The sequence below is a fragment of the Sycon ciliatum genome, chromosome 8 (assembly GCF_964019385.1).
Source record: "Sycon ciliatum chromosome 8, ocSycCili1.1, whole genome shotgun sequence".
NCBI lineage: Eukaryota > Metazoa > Porifera > Calcarea > Leucosolenida > Sycettidae > Sycon > Sycon ciliatum.
Genome location: NC_088650.1, coordinates 23,037,285 through 23,056,091, shown reverse-complemented (window position 1 = coordinate 23,056,091; position 18,807 = coordinate 23,037,285). Strand labels below are relative to the sequence as shown.

General features: G+C 49.8%; 1 protein-coding gene across 1 annotated transcript; it reads right to left on the bottom strand.

The window, feature by feature from the left end:
* Positions 1 to 3,733: 3,733 nt before the first annotated feature.
* LOC135822385 (uncharacterized) lies at positions 3,734 to 14,729 on the bottom strand. Its single transcript, XM_065335136.1, has 12 exons — positions 14,245 to 14,729; positions 13,054 to 13,141; positions 12,410 to 12,542; positions 11,311 to 11,374; positions 10,771 to 10,896; positions 10,463 to 10,516; positions 8,668 to 8,732; positions 7,559 to 7,666; positions 6,684 to 6,825; positions 5,759 to 5,857; positions 4,924 to 5,067; positions 3,734 to 4,401 (listed from the first exon to the last, which is right to left on the bottom strand). Exons 1-12 carry the CDS (start codon positions 14,317 to 14,319, stop codon positions 4,273 to 4,275), a joined length of 1,227 nt encoding a protein of 408 aa, XP_065191208.1. The 5' UTR covers positions 14,320 to 14,729; the 3' UTR covers positions 3,734 to 4,272.
* Between the last annotated feature and the right edge of the window lie 4,078 nt (positions 14,730 to 18,807).

Genomic DNA, 18,807 nt, shown 5'->3' with positions numbered 1-18,807 from the left:
AGAGCAGGAGCGCCAGAGCACCAGAACCAGAGCGCCAGAGCCAGAGCGCCTGAGGCAGAGTGCAGGAACTTGCAAGCCACAGAGCACCACCAGAGCCAGAGCGCCACCAGAGCTAGAGCGCTGCGAGACAGAGCCAGGGTGCCAGAGCCAGGCGCCAGAGCCAGGGCGCCGGAGCCAGAGTGCCAGAACCAGAGCACCTGAGCCAGTGCGCCAGAGCGCCGCCATATGCAGAGCGCAGCCAGAGCCGCAAGAGCGCGGTAGGAGTGCCGCCAGAGCCTCAGAGCCAGGGCGCCAGAACGCCAGAACACCAGAGCGTCAGAGCCAGAGCACCGGAGCCAGAGCTCTGGAGCCAGAGCACGAGAGCCAGAGTGGAGAGCGTCAGAGCCAGAGCGCCAGAGCCAGAGCTCGGGAGCCAGAGCGCGAGAGCCAGAGCGCGAGAGCCAGAGCGCCAGAACCAGGGCGCCAGAGCCAGGGCGCCGGAGCCAGAGCGCCAGAACCAGAGCACCTGAGCCATTGCGCCAGAGTGCCAGAGCGCCGCCAGAACCAGAGCACCTGAGCCAGTGCACCAGAGCGCCGCCAGAACTAGAGCACCTGAGCCAGTGCGCCAGAGCCAAAGCGCCAGAGCGCCACCAGAGCCAGAGCACCACCAGAGCCAGAGCACCAGAGCCAGGGCGCTAGAGCGCCAGAGCCAGAGATCCAGATCTGGCCCTCTGGCCAGAGTCCAGATCAGAGCCAGAGCACCAGAGCCAGGGCGCTAGAGCGCCAGAGCCAGAGATCCAGATCTGGCCCTCTGGCCAGAGTCCAGATCTGGCCCTCTGGCCAGAGTCAGAGGGCCAGAACGCCAGAGCCAGAGTGTCGGAGCCAGAGCGCTGGAGCCATAGCGCACAGAGCCAGTGTGCCAGAGCCAGAGCATGAGCGCCAGAGCACTGGAGCTAGGGCGCCAGAGCAAGAGCGCCAGAGCCAGAGCGCCAGAGCCAGAGCGCCAGAGCCAGAGCGCCAGAACCAGAGCACCTGACCCAGAGCGCCAGAGGGCCGCCAGAGTCTGAGCACCAGAGCTAGGGCGCCAGAGCGCCTGAGCCAGAGCAACAGATCTGGCACTTTGGCTCTGGCTCTCTGGCTCCGGCGCTCTGGCTCTGGCGCTGGCGCTCTGGCTCTGGCGCTCTGGCTCTGACTCTCTGGCTCTGGCGCACTGGCTCTGTTGGGCTCTGGCGGCGCTCTGGCTTTGGTGGCACTCTCTGCGCTTTGACCGCGCTCTGGGGGCACTCTGGGGCTCTGGCGCTCTGGCACTCTGGCGCTCTGGCTCTCTGGTGCGCTGGCTCTCTGGTTCTCCCGTGGTGCTCACCAGAGCCGAAGCACCAGGACGCCAGAGCGACAGAGAGCGCCAGACCCAGAGCGCCACAGCCAATACCAGAGCCAGAGCGCCAGACCCAGAGCACCAGAGCCACAATGCCAGGGCGCCAGAACTAGCGCGCCAGAGCGCCGCCGGAGCCAGAGGACCGCCAGATACAGCCAGAGCGCTGCCACAGCCAGAGCGCCGCTAGAGCCAGAGCGCCGCCACAGCCAGACCGACGCCAGAGTCAGAGCGCCAAAGCGCCAGAGCCCTGCTAGAGCCAGAGCCCCAGAGCCAGAGGGCGAGAGAGCCGGAGCCAGAGCACCAGAGCAGGAGCGCCAGGCCAAGAGAGCCAGAGCCAAAGCGTGAGAGCGCCGGAGCCAAAGCGCCAGAACGCCAGAGGCAGAGCCATAACGACGGAGCCAGAGCGCCAGAGCGACAGAGCCAGCACCAAAGGCAGAGCCGCCTGTGCGCCACAGCGCCAGAGGACTGCCAGAGCCAGAGCACCCAAGCGCCAGAACCAAAGCGCCAGAGCCAGAACACCAAAGCCAGAGCGCCAGAGCAGGAGCACCAGAACCAGAGCGCCAGAGCCAGAGCGCCTGGGGCAGAGTGCCAGAACTTGCAAGCCACAGAGCACCGCCAGAGCCAGAGCGCTACCAGAGCCAGAGCGCTGCGAGACCCAGAGAACTGCCGGACCCAGAGCGTCGTCAGACCCAGAGCGTCGCCAGAACGCCAGAGCCAGAGCGCCAGAACACCAGAGCCAGAGCGTCAGAGCCAGAGCGCCAGAGCCAGAGCGCCAGAGCCAGATCGCAGGAGCCAGAGAGCCCAAGCCAGAGCGCCAGAGCCTGAGCGCCAGAGCCAAAGCGCCAGAGTGACAGAGCCAGAGGGCCCAGCCAGAGCCGCCAGAGCGGAAGAGTGGAAGTCCCGCCAGAGCCGCCAGAGCGCTGCCAGAGCCAGGACGCCAGAGTACCAGAGCCTGAGCACCAGAGCCATAGCGCCAGAGCGCCAGAGCCAGAGCGCCAGAGCACCAGAGCCAGAGCGACTCGCTGCATGCCACTGGGCCAACTCAAAGAGGGGTTTCCAGCTTTCTCTGGCTCTCTCGCTGGCTTTCTCAGGCTGTCTCTCAGGCTTTCTATCTGGCTCGCTCTCTCTGGCTCGCTCACTCTGGCTCTCTCTCTGGCTCTCTATCTCTCTCTGGCTTACCCCGAACGTTCAGTAAAAACTTTAGTTTGGCACAGATCTGGCGAGACCAACACCTGTCCTTCACAGCTCATATCAAGCTATTTACTTCCATTCACTTCTTTGACTCTCTGATTATGTCTCATCGCTGCCCTATAGCCGGCCCTGCTGTTTTGTGCCGTCAAATGGTGTGTGTGTGTTAAAAAAATAATTTTAATGCTAACCCAACGCCATATTTGGTCCGCAAAAAGATATTTATTTTTTCGGACCGATTATGGCGCTAGCGACGTGCGCTATTGTATTGCCGGATCTTTGCCAGCTTTTTTTACCCTTACTGCGACAAAGGAAAAAGGAAGCTCGTGCCCGATCCCCTCTCTCTCCCCCCCCCCCCCCCATTCTACTAGTACTACAAGTACTTGGCCGCGGGGGGGGGGGGGGGGGGGGGGCTACACTACTTTGTACAGTTGTGGAGGGTGGGGCCGATGCTTCGTATACTAGTAGTAAACAGTTTATACGACTCTATAAATGCGGGGGGGGGGGGGGGGGGCTACACTACTTTGTACAGTTGTGGAGGGTGGGGCCGATGCTTCGTATACTAGTAGTAAACAGTTTATACGACTCTATAAATGTCATGTAATACATGTAATAAATTATTACAATGTCATGTCTACGTGCAGTGCACAGTGCTACCCAATGAAATCCCCACCCCCCTCCAGAGAGTCAATGCCACGCTGGGCTGGGCCGTACTGTACAGCCCTCGGCCTGCAAACACTGGGCCGTAAACTGGTGCAGGGCACGAACTGGACCCATGGGCTCACGGGATCGGATTTCATTGAGAAGTTCTGTACAACCCCATGCCAAAGGTACACATACAGTTGAACATCGATTATCCGCACACCGACTATCCGACCATTCGATTATCCGTAACAGTTTTTTTGGGCGCACGTGCCGTAGAGTACGCACTGTGCATGTAGTGAGCCATTCAAAAAATACGAAAATTTTGAAAAGTAAAAAGGTCGTACATGTACATGTACATGTTTCTTATCCGGAACATTTGCCTTATCTGAACACCGCCTGACAGTTGTCTGCCCAGAGGTGGTCGGATAATCGATGTTCAACTGTACAGAACAATCTAGACAGACCACATGCACCGACTCCAGGACTGTGCATACATGTACATGTGATTAATACGCATGCAACATCCACACGCACACACACATGCTGTACTGGATACAGCCCGGGTGTGCCGAGCGTTGGTAGAAACGTTCCGCCATTGCAAAAGAGCACCACCGATGTGTTGCAATAATCATGACCGACGTCTTAGTGACTATCTCCTCAACAGCAGCAGCAACAACAGCAGTCGCACGTGCAATCAAAAGTGTGTTAAAACATTATTACTCGCACGAGAAAATGACAACCAATTTGATTGTTCTTACTTTTAATAGCATGCCAGCACACACAATACAATAGCTCTACCACTCCCAGATTACCCTAACATCATTCCAGTGGAGACTGAAGAGTGGTGTAGCATTCCTGGCAGCCGCGGAATGCTGAGGATTATGTATATTTTAAACCTACTAATGCTTTGACAAGCTCAAGTCGTCGAAGGGTAGGAAATCAATACATGATAACAAAACAGCATAAGCAGTTTTCCATAATGATAAGAGACTCAAGTCCAGAACCCTGGCAGGGTCACACGCACAACGCCGAACTGCGTTAAAAAGTACACAGCACGCACACCCTCAAATTAATGTGAAACGTTACTAGCCAGGAATGAATGCTGAGTATTGTTTGTATGTCGACTTTAGCTTCTTGAACAGCAGCTTGACAAAGTCCTCCGGTTGCAGCAGTAACTGGACAGTCATCCCAGTTGCATGCAGTAGCTTGTAGGTCTGCAAGGACCACAGAAAGAAGACAAGGGGTTTCCAGGTATCCATCTGCAGCATGACAGCCTGGAGCAGAGCCCGCACCGGCCTCTGGCTCTGACTTACACGGTATTTTGTGTGAAGGCGTGTACACTGTACTGAGGCAAGACACGGCCTCACAGTGTACAGCTGACCAGCACCATGCACGTCACTTGTGTGTTTGTATGTACATGGGTGCGTGACTAGTACGGTATGCAATTAAAACGTATCCTATATATTCTACCCCTTGTATTTGCTCGAATGTAAGTCACACTTTTTTACACTAAACTTCATTCACTTACATACCGTACTGGTATTTCCCCGAATATAAGTCACACTTTTTTACACTAAACTTCATTGCCAACAAAGGAGGTGTGACAAGATGGCTCAAAAATGGAAGTGGGGGTGCGACCTACAATCGATTGTGTACATCTACCCATTCACTTGCAATTGATCGACAAGGACTGTGTGCCGACGGCAACCGAATGCACGTGTGCACAACTAACTTACGTCATCCTTGTGGCGGGGCGTCAGACTGACAGGCCGCCCGTTCACCTCACTGATGATCCACGACACCAAGTCCCCAGTCAAGCCCACCGCTTGCTCGCTCATACCGCACTGAGCTGCAGCGCCATTCGACTTGACGCTTGTTATCTGCAATGAACAGCACACGGTCGTTTTCAGAGACGATTCCCTTGACTTTGCTTTCTCTTCAGTTGTCTCAAACAAGACTAATGTGAAGATATTAAATTGATAATTTTAATAAAGAACGATAGTGAACGATCAGACTGGCTTGCCAAATATATTTAGAAGTGCAATGGAGATACCACCAGGACTGGAACCAGGGACCCTCGCTTATGGATAGCGATGCTCTACAACTAAGCTATGGTGCAGTCGTCATCCAAGCAGCGGCTGTTCAACATGTTCTTCAGACTAAATTTTTGTTTTGTTTTGCGGTTTGGGTCAGAGTCACCGCCAAGTCAGCCAAACTGAATTTCTGCAGTTTGCAGTGAGACCACCGCCCTGAGGACTACAGTGCAAATGCAGCTCCTTCTGTGGTGGGAGGTTAGTAGGTCAGACCTACAACAAAGTAATCAAGGATCGGAATTCCCAGTGACCCCCTGCTTTCATGTCGCCCTCACGCCAGTGTATGCATCCTCTGCACACAAAAGCAAAAGGTGACTATATAATATATTGTGCATAGGTATCTGGTCTTAGGAGACATGCATGGTACCTGAGCTGTGGTGCACATAACACGTCCATTGACTACTACCTGGGAGCTCGTTAGTGTGAGCCACAACAGCCTATTTAGATGCAGGCGAATGCTGCAGAAACTCCAATTTACCTTGTTTTCTTTCAGGCTCACGCCAAGAGGTTCGCTGCGTGATCGTCTCTGTATCTCCACCTCCATAGCCCAGGGTGTTCTTAGTAGCAGAATGTCCATCTGTACACATTCATACATGAACAAAGTACAACATGGATATACATAATATGTAGTTAGCGTCGGCGTGGATACCAGTCTCAAGTTGACCATGGTTGACCTAACAACTAAACTGAATAATGGCAAAGAAAAGAACCATCACCGACAGTCCTGGTGGGACCGGTCTGGTTGGTCAGGCCATGGCCGGACAGTCCTGATGGGACCGGTCTGGTTGGTCAGGCCATGGCCGGACCAACTGTTTGGCCACCAACGTGTGTTTACTGCTGAGTAGGTTATGCGCATACCAGTTACCCTCCATATCATACACAAACCGTATGAAAGCCTAGGGTATGGCCAGACCAATCACAAACTGCTTCTGCCGGTCCTGTCATTGTAGTGTTCACAAATACATACACATGCGTGTGACAGTTGATCTAGTGTTCACATGTACATGTATGGACTGTTACACGCATGTATACAGTCAACTTCGCTAATAACGACTGCGGATATAACGACAATTCGCGAATAACGACACAATTTTCATGCCCAGAGCAAAGTCCCATCCAACTGTAATACATATAATGAGACTTCGGGTATTATTATTAAACGATACTTTGTGAATAACGACACTTTTCTGATGCCCCACCGAGTGTCGTTATAAGCGAAGTTGACTGTATGTATGTGTGAACACTACTGTCATCAGGCAGACCTTCAACACAGTTTCACAGACATGCTGGAAGCATGCAGCTCCTCAGCCCTCCGGTCCTGTCATCAGGCAGACCTTTCAACACAGTTTTCACAAACATGCTGGAAGCATGCAGCTCCTCAGCCCTCCGCCGACCTTCCTTACCTCTCCGCCGCCAGTGAAGCAGTCGATAGCCCGGTTAGCCGCTTCCGCCGACACCACCGGCTGTCCGCCCACTCTCAGCACTTGATCACCAAACTTGAACAGGCCGCTCAACGCCGGCACATTGTGGTTCCAACCGCCGATCCTGGTATGACGACACAAACAATACAGCTTTGATGCAGACCAAATTTCCCATCTACTAGTAGTGCAGCCATAAGCAATTCAACAATGTTATGTTGGTGTTGCATTAGTCTTTCCAATGTAGTTATCGTCGTCTAAATGTATAAGTTTGGAGATGGCACGGGACTGGTAGCAAGTGGAGAAAAGGCATTTACAACATTGGGACGATCTTGGTGATGTCACGAGTCACGTGCAAGGTTATTTTAAGTGGGCATTGGTGGTCACATGGGTACTGGGAATCAGGTCATGTGACATATGTCCAGTGATACTGATCATGAGACCATGTGGCATGACCATGGAATGCATGCAGGTGCTTCATCGACAAAGCAAGACAAAACAGGTCTGTTCGCTCCGCTCACCCATACCATACCACCCATTTGCCAAAGTGCTGTGGAGGTTTTCAGAGAAAAGATACATGAACATTTTGTTCTTTCTGCAAGGATCCAGGCGAGTCACTCAAGTCCATGCTGGACACCCCCAAAAGCAAGCGCAATATGATCAGAGGTGAGTTTCACAACAGTTGCAAGCTGTTGTGATAAGCAACATTACTCATTGCACTGATTATCATCTGGCATCACCAACTCTGGACCTTAACTATTTCCTGGGCCTGAGCTATTTCCTGAGCAATATTCAGTTCTAGTAAGCTAGCAAGCAATCATGTCAAATCATATCTGTGACCGGAGGTCCTCCGCACTTACCACACACCATCCATTGCATCAACAAACGCAATTGAACGCATTGCAAAGCGCTTCTCTACCTTCACGATGACTTCACGATTGACCAAGCACACTTGTTCTGAAGGAGGACTGCAAGAGCAAAGGGTAAATGCGGTAAGTAATTCACTGGGAGGTAGTAGTGGTAGTAAAAAACTACAAGGTGAAACTCGGAGATATTGCTGTTTAAAGGGGAAGTTAAGGCAAAAATCAAAATCTCACCAGTTGTAGTTTTCGGGGTGCTGAGTCGAATGGTCGTGGTCCGAGGAAGCTGAGACACTCCCTTCCTACTTTAATCCCAATCGAACTCGCGCACTTCCACCGAAACTGGGTGACTGCGCCCTACTAGATGGGGATTTGTATGCAAAATGTCACTAAAAGCGCCATTTCGTTCTTATAAAAGCATGGATGACCGCGATTGGCCCATATGTTGTAGTCTTTTGGACGCTGAGTCGATTGTTTTGGTCCGAAAAGGCTGCGATGCAGCGTTCCTCCTTTATTCCCAATCGAACATGGTTGAACAAGCGGTCACGTGCTCCTGCGTACACCAGTCACCTGGTCACCGTGCCTGCAGGGTACAACTTACTAGCCTGTTTGACCTTTTTTGGGAGCAGTCCTGTCACTCGAGTTCAACTCGAGTTGAACCTTGGTGTGAAAGTTGTCGCCTGCTGGGGTGGTGACCAGGTGATTTGGGCACCCAGGAGCACGTTACCGCATACAAATCCCCATCTAGTAGGGCGCAGTCATCCAGTTTCGGTGGAAGTGCGCGAGTTCGATTGGGATTCAAGTAGGAAGGGAGCGTCTCAGCTTTCTCGGACCAAGACCATTCGACTCAGCACCCCGAAGACTACAACTGGTAAAATTTTGATTTTTGCCTTAACTTCCCCTTTAATTAACCATGCGTAGTCTGAAGGAAAGCAACGTTGAAATTACGCTCTTGCTGTCATATCGATGTCTCTTTCTCTGGCCCTCTCTGTCTCTGGCTGTACCCCCCCCCCCACCCTTCTCACTCACTCTCCTTTTCCCTGCTAATGCTGTGGCGTTGAACTATGCGCTCAATGCACACTGTAATGATTGCTGTGTATGGCATTTACCTGAGTGATGAATCTGTACTTGTTCTTCTCAGTGTTGATGCTCCCGTACCAGCAGCAATCGGGACCTAGATACAGTGCCAGCACAAGAACGTAGCATAGGAATTCCTGAAACAGACCTCCCCGCCGAGTATTAGTAAGCCGCAGGTTTCACGGTATAACCTCCCAGGCCAAAGGAGTGGGACGTGCCTATAGCCAAGTGTACCGTATTATTCAAAGGACATACATTGAAAGGACATACATTGAACGGTACTACGGGGACCTGAAAATGGAGATGCGACCTACGTATAAGTAGATACAACATATTTTGGGGAAATGTGATGGTAGCAACACGAGTGTGCAGCTCCTATCGTGACTGAGCTGCAATGGACTCACAACATGATGGAATTCTAATTGAATCATTGTTTTCAGCCGAAATGTGATCAAATGTGTATGCTTTTCCCACGCTTCTCATGTAGATATGGTGTCAGCTGGTCAGGTTCAGGACATGTGGATCTACCGCTCGTTGTCTTGTTCCGACCGCCGCAGCTGCGGCGTACACGTTCTTCGCGCTCTCGATCTCTGGCACGTCATGCCATGATGGCATCAGTGAGCCAATAGGGCATGAAAGTGATGACGTCAAAACGGCCAGGGAGTAGTAAGTTGACATCAGATTTCTATTCTTGGATCCACTAAGGTGTGACTTTGCTATTGCCAAAGCATGTGGGTGCATAGCAACCCACTCATGTCGCATGCAGGTGTGACTTTTATTTCGCCACCAGTTGTAACCCCGCCCCCAGTAGCCAAATCAGTCAGTTTCACTGGCTACATCACCATGCTGTGGGTAAGACCGCTTGAAATGTGCTTGGATCCATACAAAACTGGATCCAAGTGGATCCAGTTTTTGAATTTTTGAAATTGTTGCTATGCTGTGACGTAGCACTTTCAAGCCCTATGGTCTCGAAAGATTGATGTCACGAAAAATTCTGTTCCAGGCCGAGAGAATTCTGAGCCGTACACTCTCGGTTACATACTCTTCTGGACTATTTCCTACTCTGGCCCAGTGGTCCAATCTAGTCTGGCCCAGTGGTCCAATCTAGTCTGGCCCAGTGGTCCAATCTAGTCTGGCCCAGTGGTCCAATCTAGTCTGGCCCAGTGGTCCAATCTAGTCTGGCCCAGTGGTCCAATCTAGTCTGGCCCAGTGGTCCAATCTAGTCTGGCCCAGTGGTCCAATCTAGTCTGGCCCAGTGGTCCAATCTAGTCTGGCCCAATGGTCCAATCTAGTCTGGCCCAGTGGTCCAATCTAGTCTGGCCCAGTGGTCCAATCTAGTCTGGCCCAGTGGTCCAATCTAGTCTGGCCCAGTGGTCCAATCTAGTCTGGCCCAGTGGTCCAATCTAGTCTGGCCCAGTGGTCCAATCTAGTCTGGCCCAGTGGTCCAATCTAGTCTGGCCCAGTGGTCCAATCTAGTCTGGCCCAGTGGTCCAATCTAGTCTGGCCCAGTGGTCCAATCTAGTCTGGCCCAGTGGTCCAATCTAGTCTGGCCCAGTGGTCCAATCTAGTCTGGCCCAGTGGTCCAATCTAGTCTGGCCCAGTGGTCCAATCTAATCTGGCCCAGTGGTCCAATCTAGTCTGGCCCAGCGGTCCAATCTAGTCTGGCCCAGTGGTCCAATCTAGTCAGGCACTGACACCACTGACATCACTGGCCGCACTAAGCTCTACAGGAAGTAAGTGAATGCATTCCCCTATGCATACATGTACCAGTTACGTGTAATGTATAGCTATTTATAGCTATTTATAAGTGTGGTGTCCAAGGCTTACAGGCAATGATGTTGAAAAGGAAGAAACTTCTGACTTGGTACGTTGCAACGTCCCCTACAGAAGAGAAACAGACAGGCCACATCAGATGAACTTAAAATAACAAAAATAAGGTACCATGATTATTTTCAGTACTTCAAGTATGTCCCTGCACGTCTTACAATGCATCAACCAATCATGAATATATTTAAAAGACATCACAAGTACCTCGCCCTAGGCTCACGATCATGTACTCCCCCATACAGGCACTAACTAGACTGGATACCGTAAGTCATACAAATCTGTAGCAGCTGGCATTGCAATGTACTGACCCTGGGTGCTGCTACTGGCATCGTCGCTGTACTGGCTGAGCGTGACTTTGCAAACGTTGCCCGGCTGTCGTCGACGGCCATGACCGGTGAGATGGCATCCGCTGCTGTGCTACGTGCTAGAGTCATCTGCCCAGTGAGTAGGCACACACAGAGATACACAAACACACACACACACACACACACAAACACACACACACACACAAAGCACCAAGAAACACATCATAGAAGACAACCACTACGGGTGAGCATAGAACAAGGAAGTTAAACAATTGTCGGACAACTAGCTCAGTGTTTCCATCTTGAATACCGAGGCAATGTATTGTTCCTTCCGAGAATAGAATAATGTATTTTCCGCAGCTGGATGAACCCGGCTCTTCAAGCTCCATGTGTATTTACTGCGGCTGTGAAGAAATGGTGGAAACATTTGCATGGACTTATGTACACACACTAGTCTTGTACATGTATGGGCCAGCATCGTTTTGCAAGCAGTGTAGCAGCACACGTGGAATAGATGATTTCACCTGAGCCCGTGCTACATACCATCTGTCCCTTGGCAAAACCTAGAATCCGACATAGTAGTGCTGTCCACTCGTCCATCTCCATCCTGTGCACATGAGATTTTCAAAGCATCACATAATATACACACACACACACAGACACACACACACAGATACACACACACACACACACATGGACACACACACACACACACATATACACACACATATACACACACACACATTTCGTGCACAGGTAGGCAGACACACAAACAGACACCAACAAACCCAGACATATGTGTACAGTCAGACTTACAAACAGGTACACAGAACCAGTCCTTCAATTGCATGCATGCCATGGAACCACGGCCAACAGCACAGCATGAGGATATGGACGGAAACACACTACTGTGGTCGAAGATAGACTGAGAAGTCTGAAGAAAGTGTTGAACGGTCTCTGCTGGGGTGACAGCTCCTGGTTCGAGTCCTGCTGGTGACAGTCAATTTTCCTTCAGACTTTTCCCGTCGGCATCTTCCCCTCAAGTGTGTAGAGGATATTGCTTGATAATTCTGATCTTGTGCATGCTAGGCAGTACTAGTTTCTGAGGAGATCACACGACGACTGGAATTTGAGACAATGTGGGTTTTGCTCCGGCCTGCCCATAGGGCAGGTCTCATTTACCGTGACATGTTTGCATATGGCATCGCGGCGGCTCTGGGCCGCACTTGGAATCAGCAGGTCAAGGCCCCAACCACGAATGTGAGCTGCATAGACCATGGGCAATGTTAAAACTTCCGAATCCGGGGTCAAAACGGACATCGCCGTGAGTACCAGTGCTATGATGTCGTATCGTCTCATCAGACGCTAATACCGTTAGACCATGGTGGGCACTAGGCATTTTCGGTAGTACATACAATATAAATGGAAGGGCTTTGTCGGACACATCATGTCACGTGATGTATTAATTTCCTATCCACTTTCTGCCCCTTCCCCCCCCCCCATACATGCAACTATCACCACTGAGAACCACATCTACATGCATACTTGTCTAAGAGCAGCATGGATTGTGAGAGATGCACGGGATCTACTCAGCATAGCTAGGCCTGAGCCGCCCTAGAAGTATGGTTGTTAAATTACTCACTGTGATTCGGCGGCCATGTAATAGGTGCGAGTTGGTATGGCAACGCCAAAGACGTTCCGGTGTTTGTTGTGCTTCATGTCACTGTGCACGCATGTGCAGTCTTGCAGTAAGATGGTGCCTTTAGGCTGCTGGCCTGCACACACGCACACGCGCAAACACAATGCAGTCGACACGGTGCACGATCCTGTCAACTGGTATCGATGACCCAATCCTCCCCCCCCCCCCCCACACACACACACCTCACTCCAAAAACCCACTATGCATCAGTATCACGACCAGTGCAATGCAGTATTGTTCTCGAATGATGGATATACACACCGCTCACATATCCTGTATACCACCATGCAGAAATGTTAGGGGATGTCGATAGACATAGAGACTCCCACGATAAGCATCCATATGCCTTTGGAGAATCTAATAAATACGAATTGAAATACGATTTGAGGCGGAATAAATGAAGAGCCAAATTGGAGCTTCTATTCGGAAAGTATTCAGACCACCTTCAACCACGATCTGCTCCCTATTTTATTCACACAAATGGCAAGGACACACAACGGCACAAAGTCATGTGTCTGACTTTACACAAGTTTACAGCCTACGCTGAGTGTTTCACAATGTCCGGCTCCTTGTAAGTTGTAGCTTACCGCCAGCTGCAGAACCTTCGCTTTCAAAGTATTGCAGTGAATACTTTCCATGGTCGTTGCGTAGGATGAACCAGCGACGCTTCCAACCCTGCAATAGTGTATTCAACACATTCAACAATGGAAACCATTTAGATTGAACTGGTTGACTGAGGCACTTGAACCTCAACTAGATTGCATCATACGGTAATTGGTCATGTGTACTTAAAAAGTAGACAAAATGTGGCCAAGGATAGCACGTTATCAGCGGCGTCAGACCCAGTGCGGCAGGTCCACCTTTTCATAGTTGTACCAATGTAGAATGCCTTCTGACACCCCTCATGATGTCATTGCCGTTAGAATTGAGTGGACCAGCAGCTAGGGTCCATGGAAAGAGCGAACCTGGTGACATGCTCCCATGTTACAATGATTATGACTGTAGTACAACATGGGGACAGCATGCATGCGGCAGTTCTACCGTACCAGTCCAACAGACTGAACATTCACTCAGCATTGCCATTGGCATTGGCATCAGGCACGCATCCCACAACCACTGCACTGGGCAGGCTCACATGCACAACACTCAACAGTGACAGTGTGGCCTCTATGGAATTGTGTGGCGACTATAGTATCAGCGCCACTATTGCCAGTCCCAGCCGTCCACAACTGGCTGGACTTGAAACCGGGGAAAAGAACCAAACTCGAGGGGGAACTTCAGAGCACACATGTACATCTTCGGGTTTAGCTGGGGAACTGGTGAAACAGGCTGCAACATCAGGAAGTTATCTCTCTGCCACTAGTCACTCGTGCTAGCAACATCGGGCAAGAGCAAGAACGACAGTACAAGTGTCTTTGCACACGGACACCTCACACTCGCAGAGTGTGACACCCACAGTGCACGCCAGTTCACCATTGATTGAGCGAAACCACCGCACTAAATTAGTAATGGACGATTTGTGAGGTAAGCTAGCTGCACCCTCACTCAATCCGTGCTATTCTCACGACTTCTCGTTCTACAAACATTGTAGACTAGATCTATACATCACTAACACCCAGTCGATACAACAATAATCGATTCCTCGTTTCACACCGGACGCTCAGAGAACGGGCCCGGGAAGCACAACGTCTTGTTTGTTCGACGACCACTTGAAGTGACCGCGACGGGGACACCACACAACACCATGATACAGAATATCGTCATGGGCAGTTTCTCACCTTCATCGTTGTACTGCCAGTTTCCGACAAAGGTGGCGACTTGACTAAGTAGCCTTGTTTTATCACCTCAGTCATGGCTGCTGCCGCTGCCGCTGCCAATGATGATGATGGGGTGGGACACTCCCAAACTCACACGACTGCCTAGCGCTATCTCCGCTTCCCCTCTACCGCCACTACCCAACGAAGTCCCAGAACGCGAGATAGGCCAATGACAATGGGATGGACGGTGATCCAACAAAACAGAGAACTCGTGCGCCGCAAAGTAATGGCTATCGACGGCTGTTTGACTCCAGTTCAGCTATTTTGTCCCGGGTCATAAACGACTTTGCGATTCGCCTTTCCTCTCAGCAGGACAAGATTAGCGCTGTGTTGGTAACCGTAAAATCTGGTAAATGCCGGAAAAGCTTGGTGAACAGGGAGTGAAATTTGATTTGTCTGTTTACACAAATGGGATCTGACGAGGTTCAACTTGTTGTGGATGTGCTTCGAAAACCTGCACACGCCTGGACGAAAAATAGGTTCGGAAGATATCAACTCGTGCTGTGGTCCAGTAATATAAGGCAGTATGCAGACGGCTCGGTTTGCACAAGTAAAGCCATGGACATGGTCGGGTGAGTGATGAGTGGTGTCTGCTGCCACATTTGTTGCGATCACGTTCTGCAAGCAGCTGACTTGTCAACGAGTTATTCATGATCCTGCATTAGAAGCATGATTATGGATGTGGCCATATTATGGGATTTTGACTGCAGGTTGTTCCGGAATGAGTAATGCCCGTAGTTTGTTGCTGTGTCGTGTGTGTGCACGCACGTTGCATGTGCGCACATTCCGAATCTGAGCATCTAGCATAGTTATGATTGCTATCAGGTTATTATCTCGTCTTTCCTGGAAAACTATTAGTTACAAGTACTTAGCATTATTTTTATGATTTACTTAGAACTAGAGTCTAGAGCTCCGACACTGTCTGCTGTGCTGGAGCCGGTACATGATTGTGTTTGTAGTCTCCACCCGGGCACATACACCCGAGATCTGGCACAACAACTGCCCCTCCTCTACCTGCTGAGGAGTTAGTTACTCCTAGCACTACTGAAGTAAGTTTTCAGATCTTTCAGTTGATAAGAAAGGATGACAGGATGGCCTGACAGTCACTGTATCATAGATTCCTGCTGATAGCCATGATAAGGGTATGCCTGCTGTAGCGGATGCGATACAACTACATGTACCTACAGTACAGTTGCACTGAAGGGAGGAGAAGCAGCTGCACTAGCAGTACTAGTAAAGTCCAAGCATGCTCGTATGCTTGGCCCTGGCCTGGGCTATGGCTCCCAGGATCATACATTACAACAGACTAATCATGGTAAAAGTTGGTCACATAACATAAAGACTAGGTAGATATACATAGTGATACCTTAGGTTACCCAAGTCATTACAAAATCAATACCATGTTATAGTCACGCACACCTGCATAAAGTCAAAGATGACATCATTGGTGTCAGGACTCAGGACTCTACACTATGGTGCACAATGATCACGGGAGTCCGGAGTGAAGCAAGGCTGCTGGTTATGATGGTTATGACCATTTTAGGTTCTGAGTCGCGTGAGAGTGGGCAAGGCCAAGGGCAGAGGTCATGCAAAGAGTCCCTTGTCCCTAGAGTCTCAGTGCATGCAATGTCGGAGGGATATGCAGAGTACCCACTCCTGCCAGTTCAGCATAATAATAATACTACACTGCCTGTATGGTCTCATCGCTGCCTTGCTGCTTTTATGCCGTCGATTGGCGTGTGATTATTATTTTGTAAAAAGAAGAAAGAAAACATTATGGCTCGGGAGTCGGGGTCGGGGATAGGGTGCGCATGTCAGTCTGGATACATGTACTTGTACTGGTAATTATCCATACTGTCCCCATATACATAATACATGTACATGTAGCAGCAAAACTACAGTCCATTCATTGGAAACTGGCACACTAGCGTTTTGCTGTCTCCCACATACATGTACGTGTTCTAGAATGGAGTTGTGGATATCACGAAAACAAACTAAAGTGGGGTTGTGAGCCTCAATTCGACCACAATTAGGCTTTCAAAAGCCAGCAGGACTATTTTGGATGGATGGATTGTAGGCAATTACATGTAGCGAGTCTGTGGTAGGAAATGCACAGCGTCCATCATTGTGATACGTCTAGATCATGCATGAAACCAGACACAATGGGTTTACAACTAGTGAACCACATGCATATGTACATGCACTTTCAGTTTGCTATTGGAGTGCGAGCAATACAGTCATCCGGGCTGCCTAGGCTGTAGATCTACATTGCCATTGAGAACGACCTAAGCCTTAGTCTCAGCCGCCCAGGCGTAGACCCAGTGTATAATTATGTTGAATCTTGTCTGCCAGTTCCAATCTCTACCCTAGTCTAGCTAGCCCTTGCCCCTTGGTGCATAATGCTGGCAGAAAAATTGGCAGAATTCGCACCTTTTTTGGTATGAATGGACTCGGATGGAGAGCCAAGGATGATAATACAACATCTCAAGACTCGGTGGAAACACCGGCCAATGTTAAGAAAGTGGGTGATTAATTTATATTCCTTTGTCCTTTTTCTTTTTTGGTATGTTTCATGAATATGTGGTATGCGGAGAAAGAAATGGACTAGAATTCAAGGCAGTGCTTGCGATAATGTTTGTATGGTTCGGCCATTTCCCCTGCTTTTCGAGCAGAATCTGCCTAGGTCTAGCCACAACAACATGGCGAGGAAATTCGTTCTTGGATAGATGATGCATATCCTCCAGACAACTGTCTTGCTCATTGAGAGCTCATCAGTGAAGGAACATGGGATGGTACTCTTCATTTTACTTCGTCAAGCGAACAGGCAATGACTGCCTTCACACCAACCAAGGGCTGGCTCTCATGCAATGATGATGTTTAACGAATAAATATCAGAAAAGGAATGGATATACATGTATTTATAGGGTAAGAGTGGTGCAATTGTGCACTTTCCACATAGTAAAGTGGCAGACCCAAAGAAGGTGAAGGTGACAAAGGTTCTAAAGGCATGAACGAAACGCACAGCGCCATGTGTATGCATGTCCCAACAGCACTTAAACTTCTTTAGTAGTACATGTATTAGTATTTTGGGTGGGGAACCCTACAGACGGACTATGCGTTTCGCTGTAAATTCATTGTTTGCTTTCAACTATTATTATTATGCCTTTCTATGCTGAATTGTACTTCGATTGGAGCTGGGGAAAGGCTCACTGGGAGAACTAATACCTGGTTCACACTAGGCCGACTTTTCGGCCTGCATAGGCCTACGCACCTTTTACCATGTTTACTCTACAAACTGTGCACACAGTAGTCAGTACCAGTGGAGCTGACAGGTTCACTTTTAAGTTTTTACATGAACTTTGTAGGTACATGTACATGTACTCGTCGTTACGTATTTGACCTGGGCGTCTGTCTCAGTCTGACAGCTTGCGTCTAGGGGGAGCTAGGGGAGCCGTGGCTGTCCTGCTCTAGACATAACGAAGTAAGTAATTAGTTCGCTTCCACATCGTGTATATTGTACTACCCAGAGTGGAGTAGACTCCTTCTGAAGCAAGCACATCATGATCATGATCAAGATAATTGGGAGCCTACTCACTCTTGCCACCATGGTCTACGCTACGAATACAGTTTAGGCCGGCTTCTGTAATTCTACCTACAAAATGGCGACAGGAAACGGGGGCAGCCGGCAGGAGTGGGAGTCTTCGGGGAAAGTCGCGAGAAGACGTCCACACTGCCGCAGCCATGGTGTCCATAGCGCCATTACTACTACAATATCATGTAGTTCACACTGATTATTCAGGGCCCAGGGGTACGTGTGTACATGGCCGTATTATATAGAGCGGAGTCCTCCGGTTCGATAGAGTGCTCAATGCGGAAGCAGAGCAGTAACACACGAGTCACGGAGTACCACGTGTCTGGATTGTCGTAACAAATAGTTTCATGCCAGATGGCAATCTTCAGACAACTGATAACAGTGATGCACAGCTAACTGTTACAGGTCTGCTCTCGATATAACAACTCTCACTTGTACATAAACCTCGCTAGTAAGTAAAAAAATCAGATCCCGCGCCGAAACAGCATCACTCCCACACAAATTTTGTTCTACACAACATAATCCTACATAACATAAACCTCGACATAACACACGCTACGGCGCGGTCCCCGACGTGCGCACTCTCGATACAACATAAATTCACGTGCACGGTACGATGAAGCGGTAGCTGTAGCTATCAGTTTAGTTTAGTTTAAATATCTCTTATTATTTTTATTATTTTTTCTCACCCCACACCCCTCTACTCTGTTATCGGCCCTCTTAAGAGTTGTGTTCATCACTGTTGAGGCTTCCGATGGAAAATAAAAATACTACTACTACTACTACTACTAGCTAGTCAGTTTAGTCCTACATAACGTAAACCTCGGCATAACGCACCCTGTGGCGCGGTCCCCGACGTGCGCACTCTCGATACAACGTAGATTGACGTGCGCGGTACGATCAAGCTGTAGCCGTAGCTAGCCAGTTTAGTC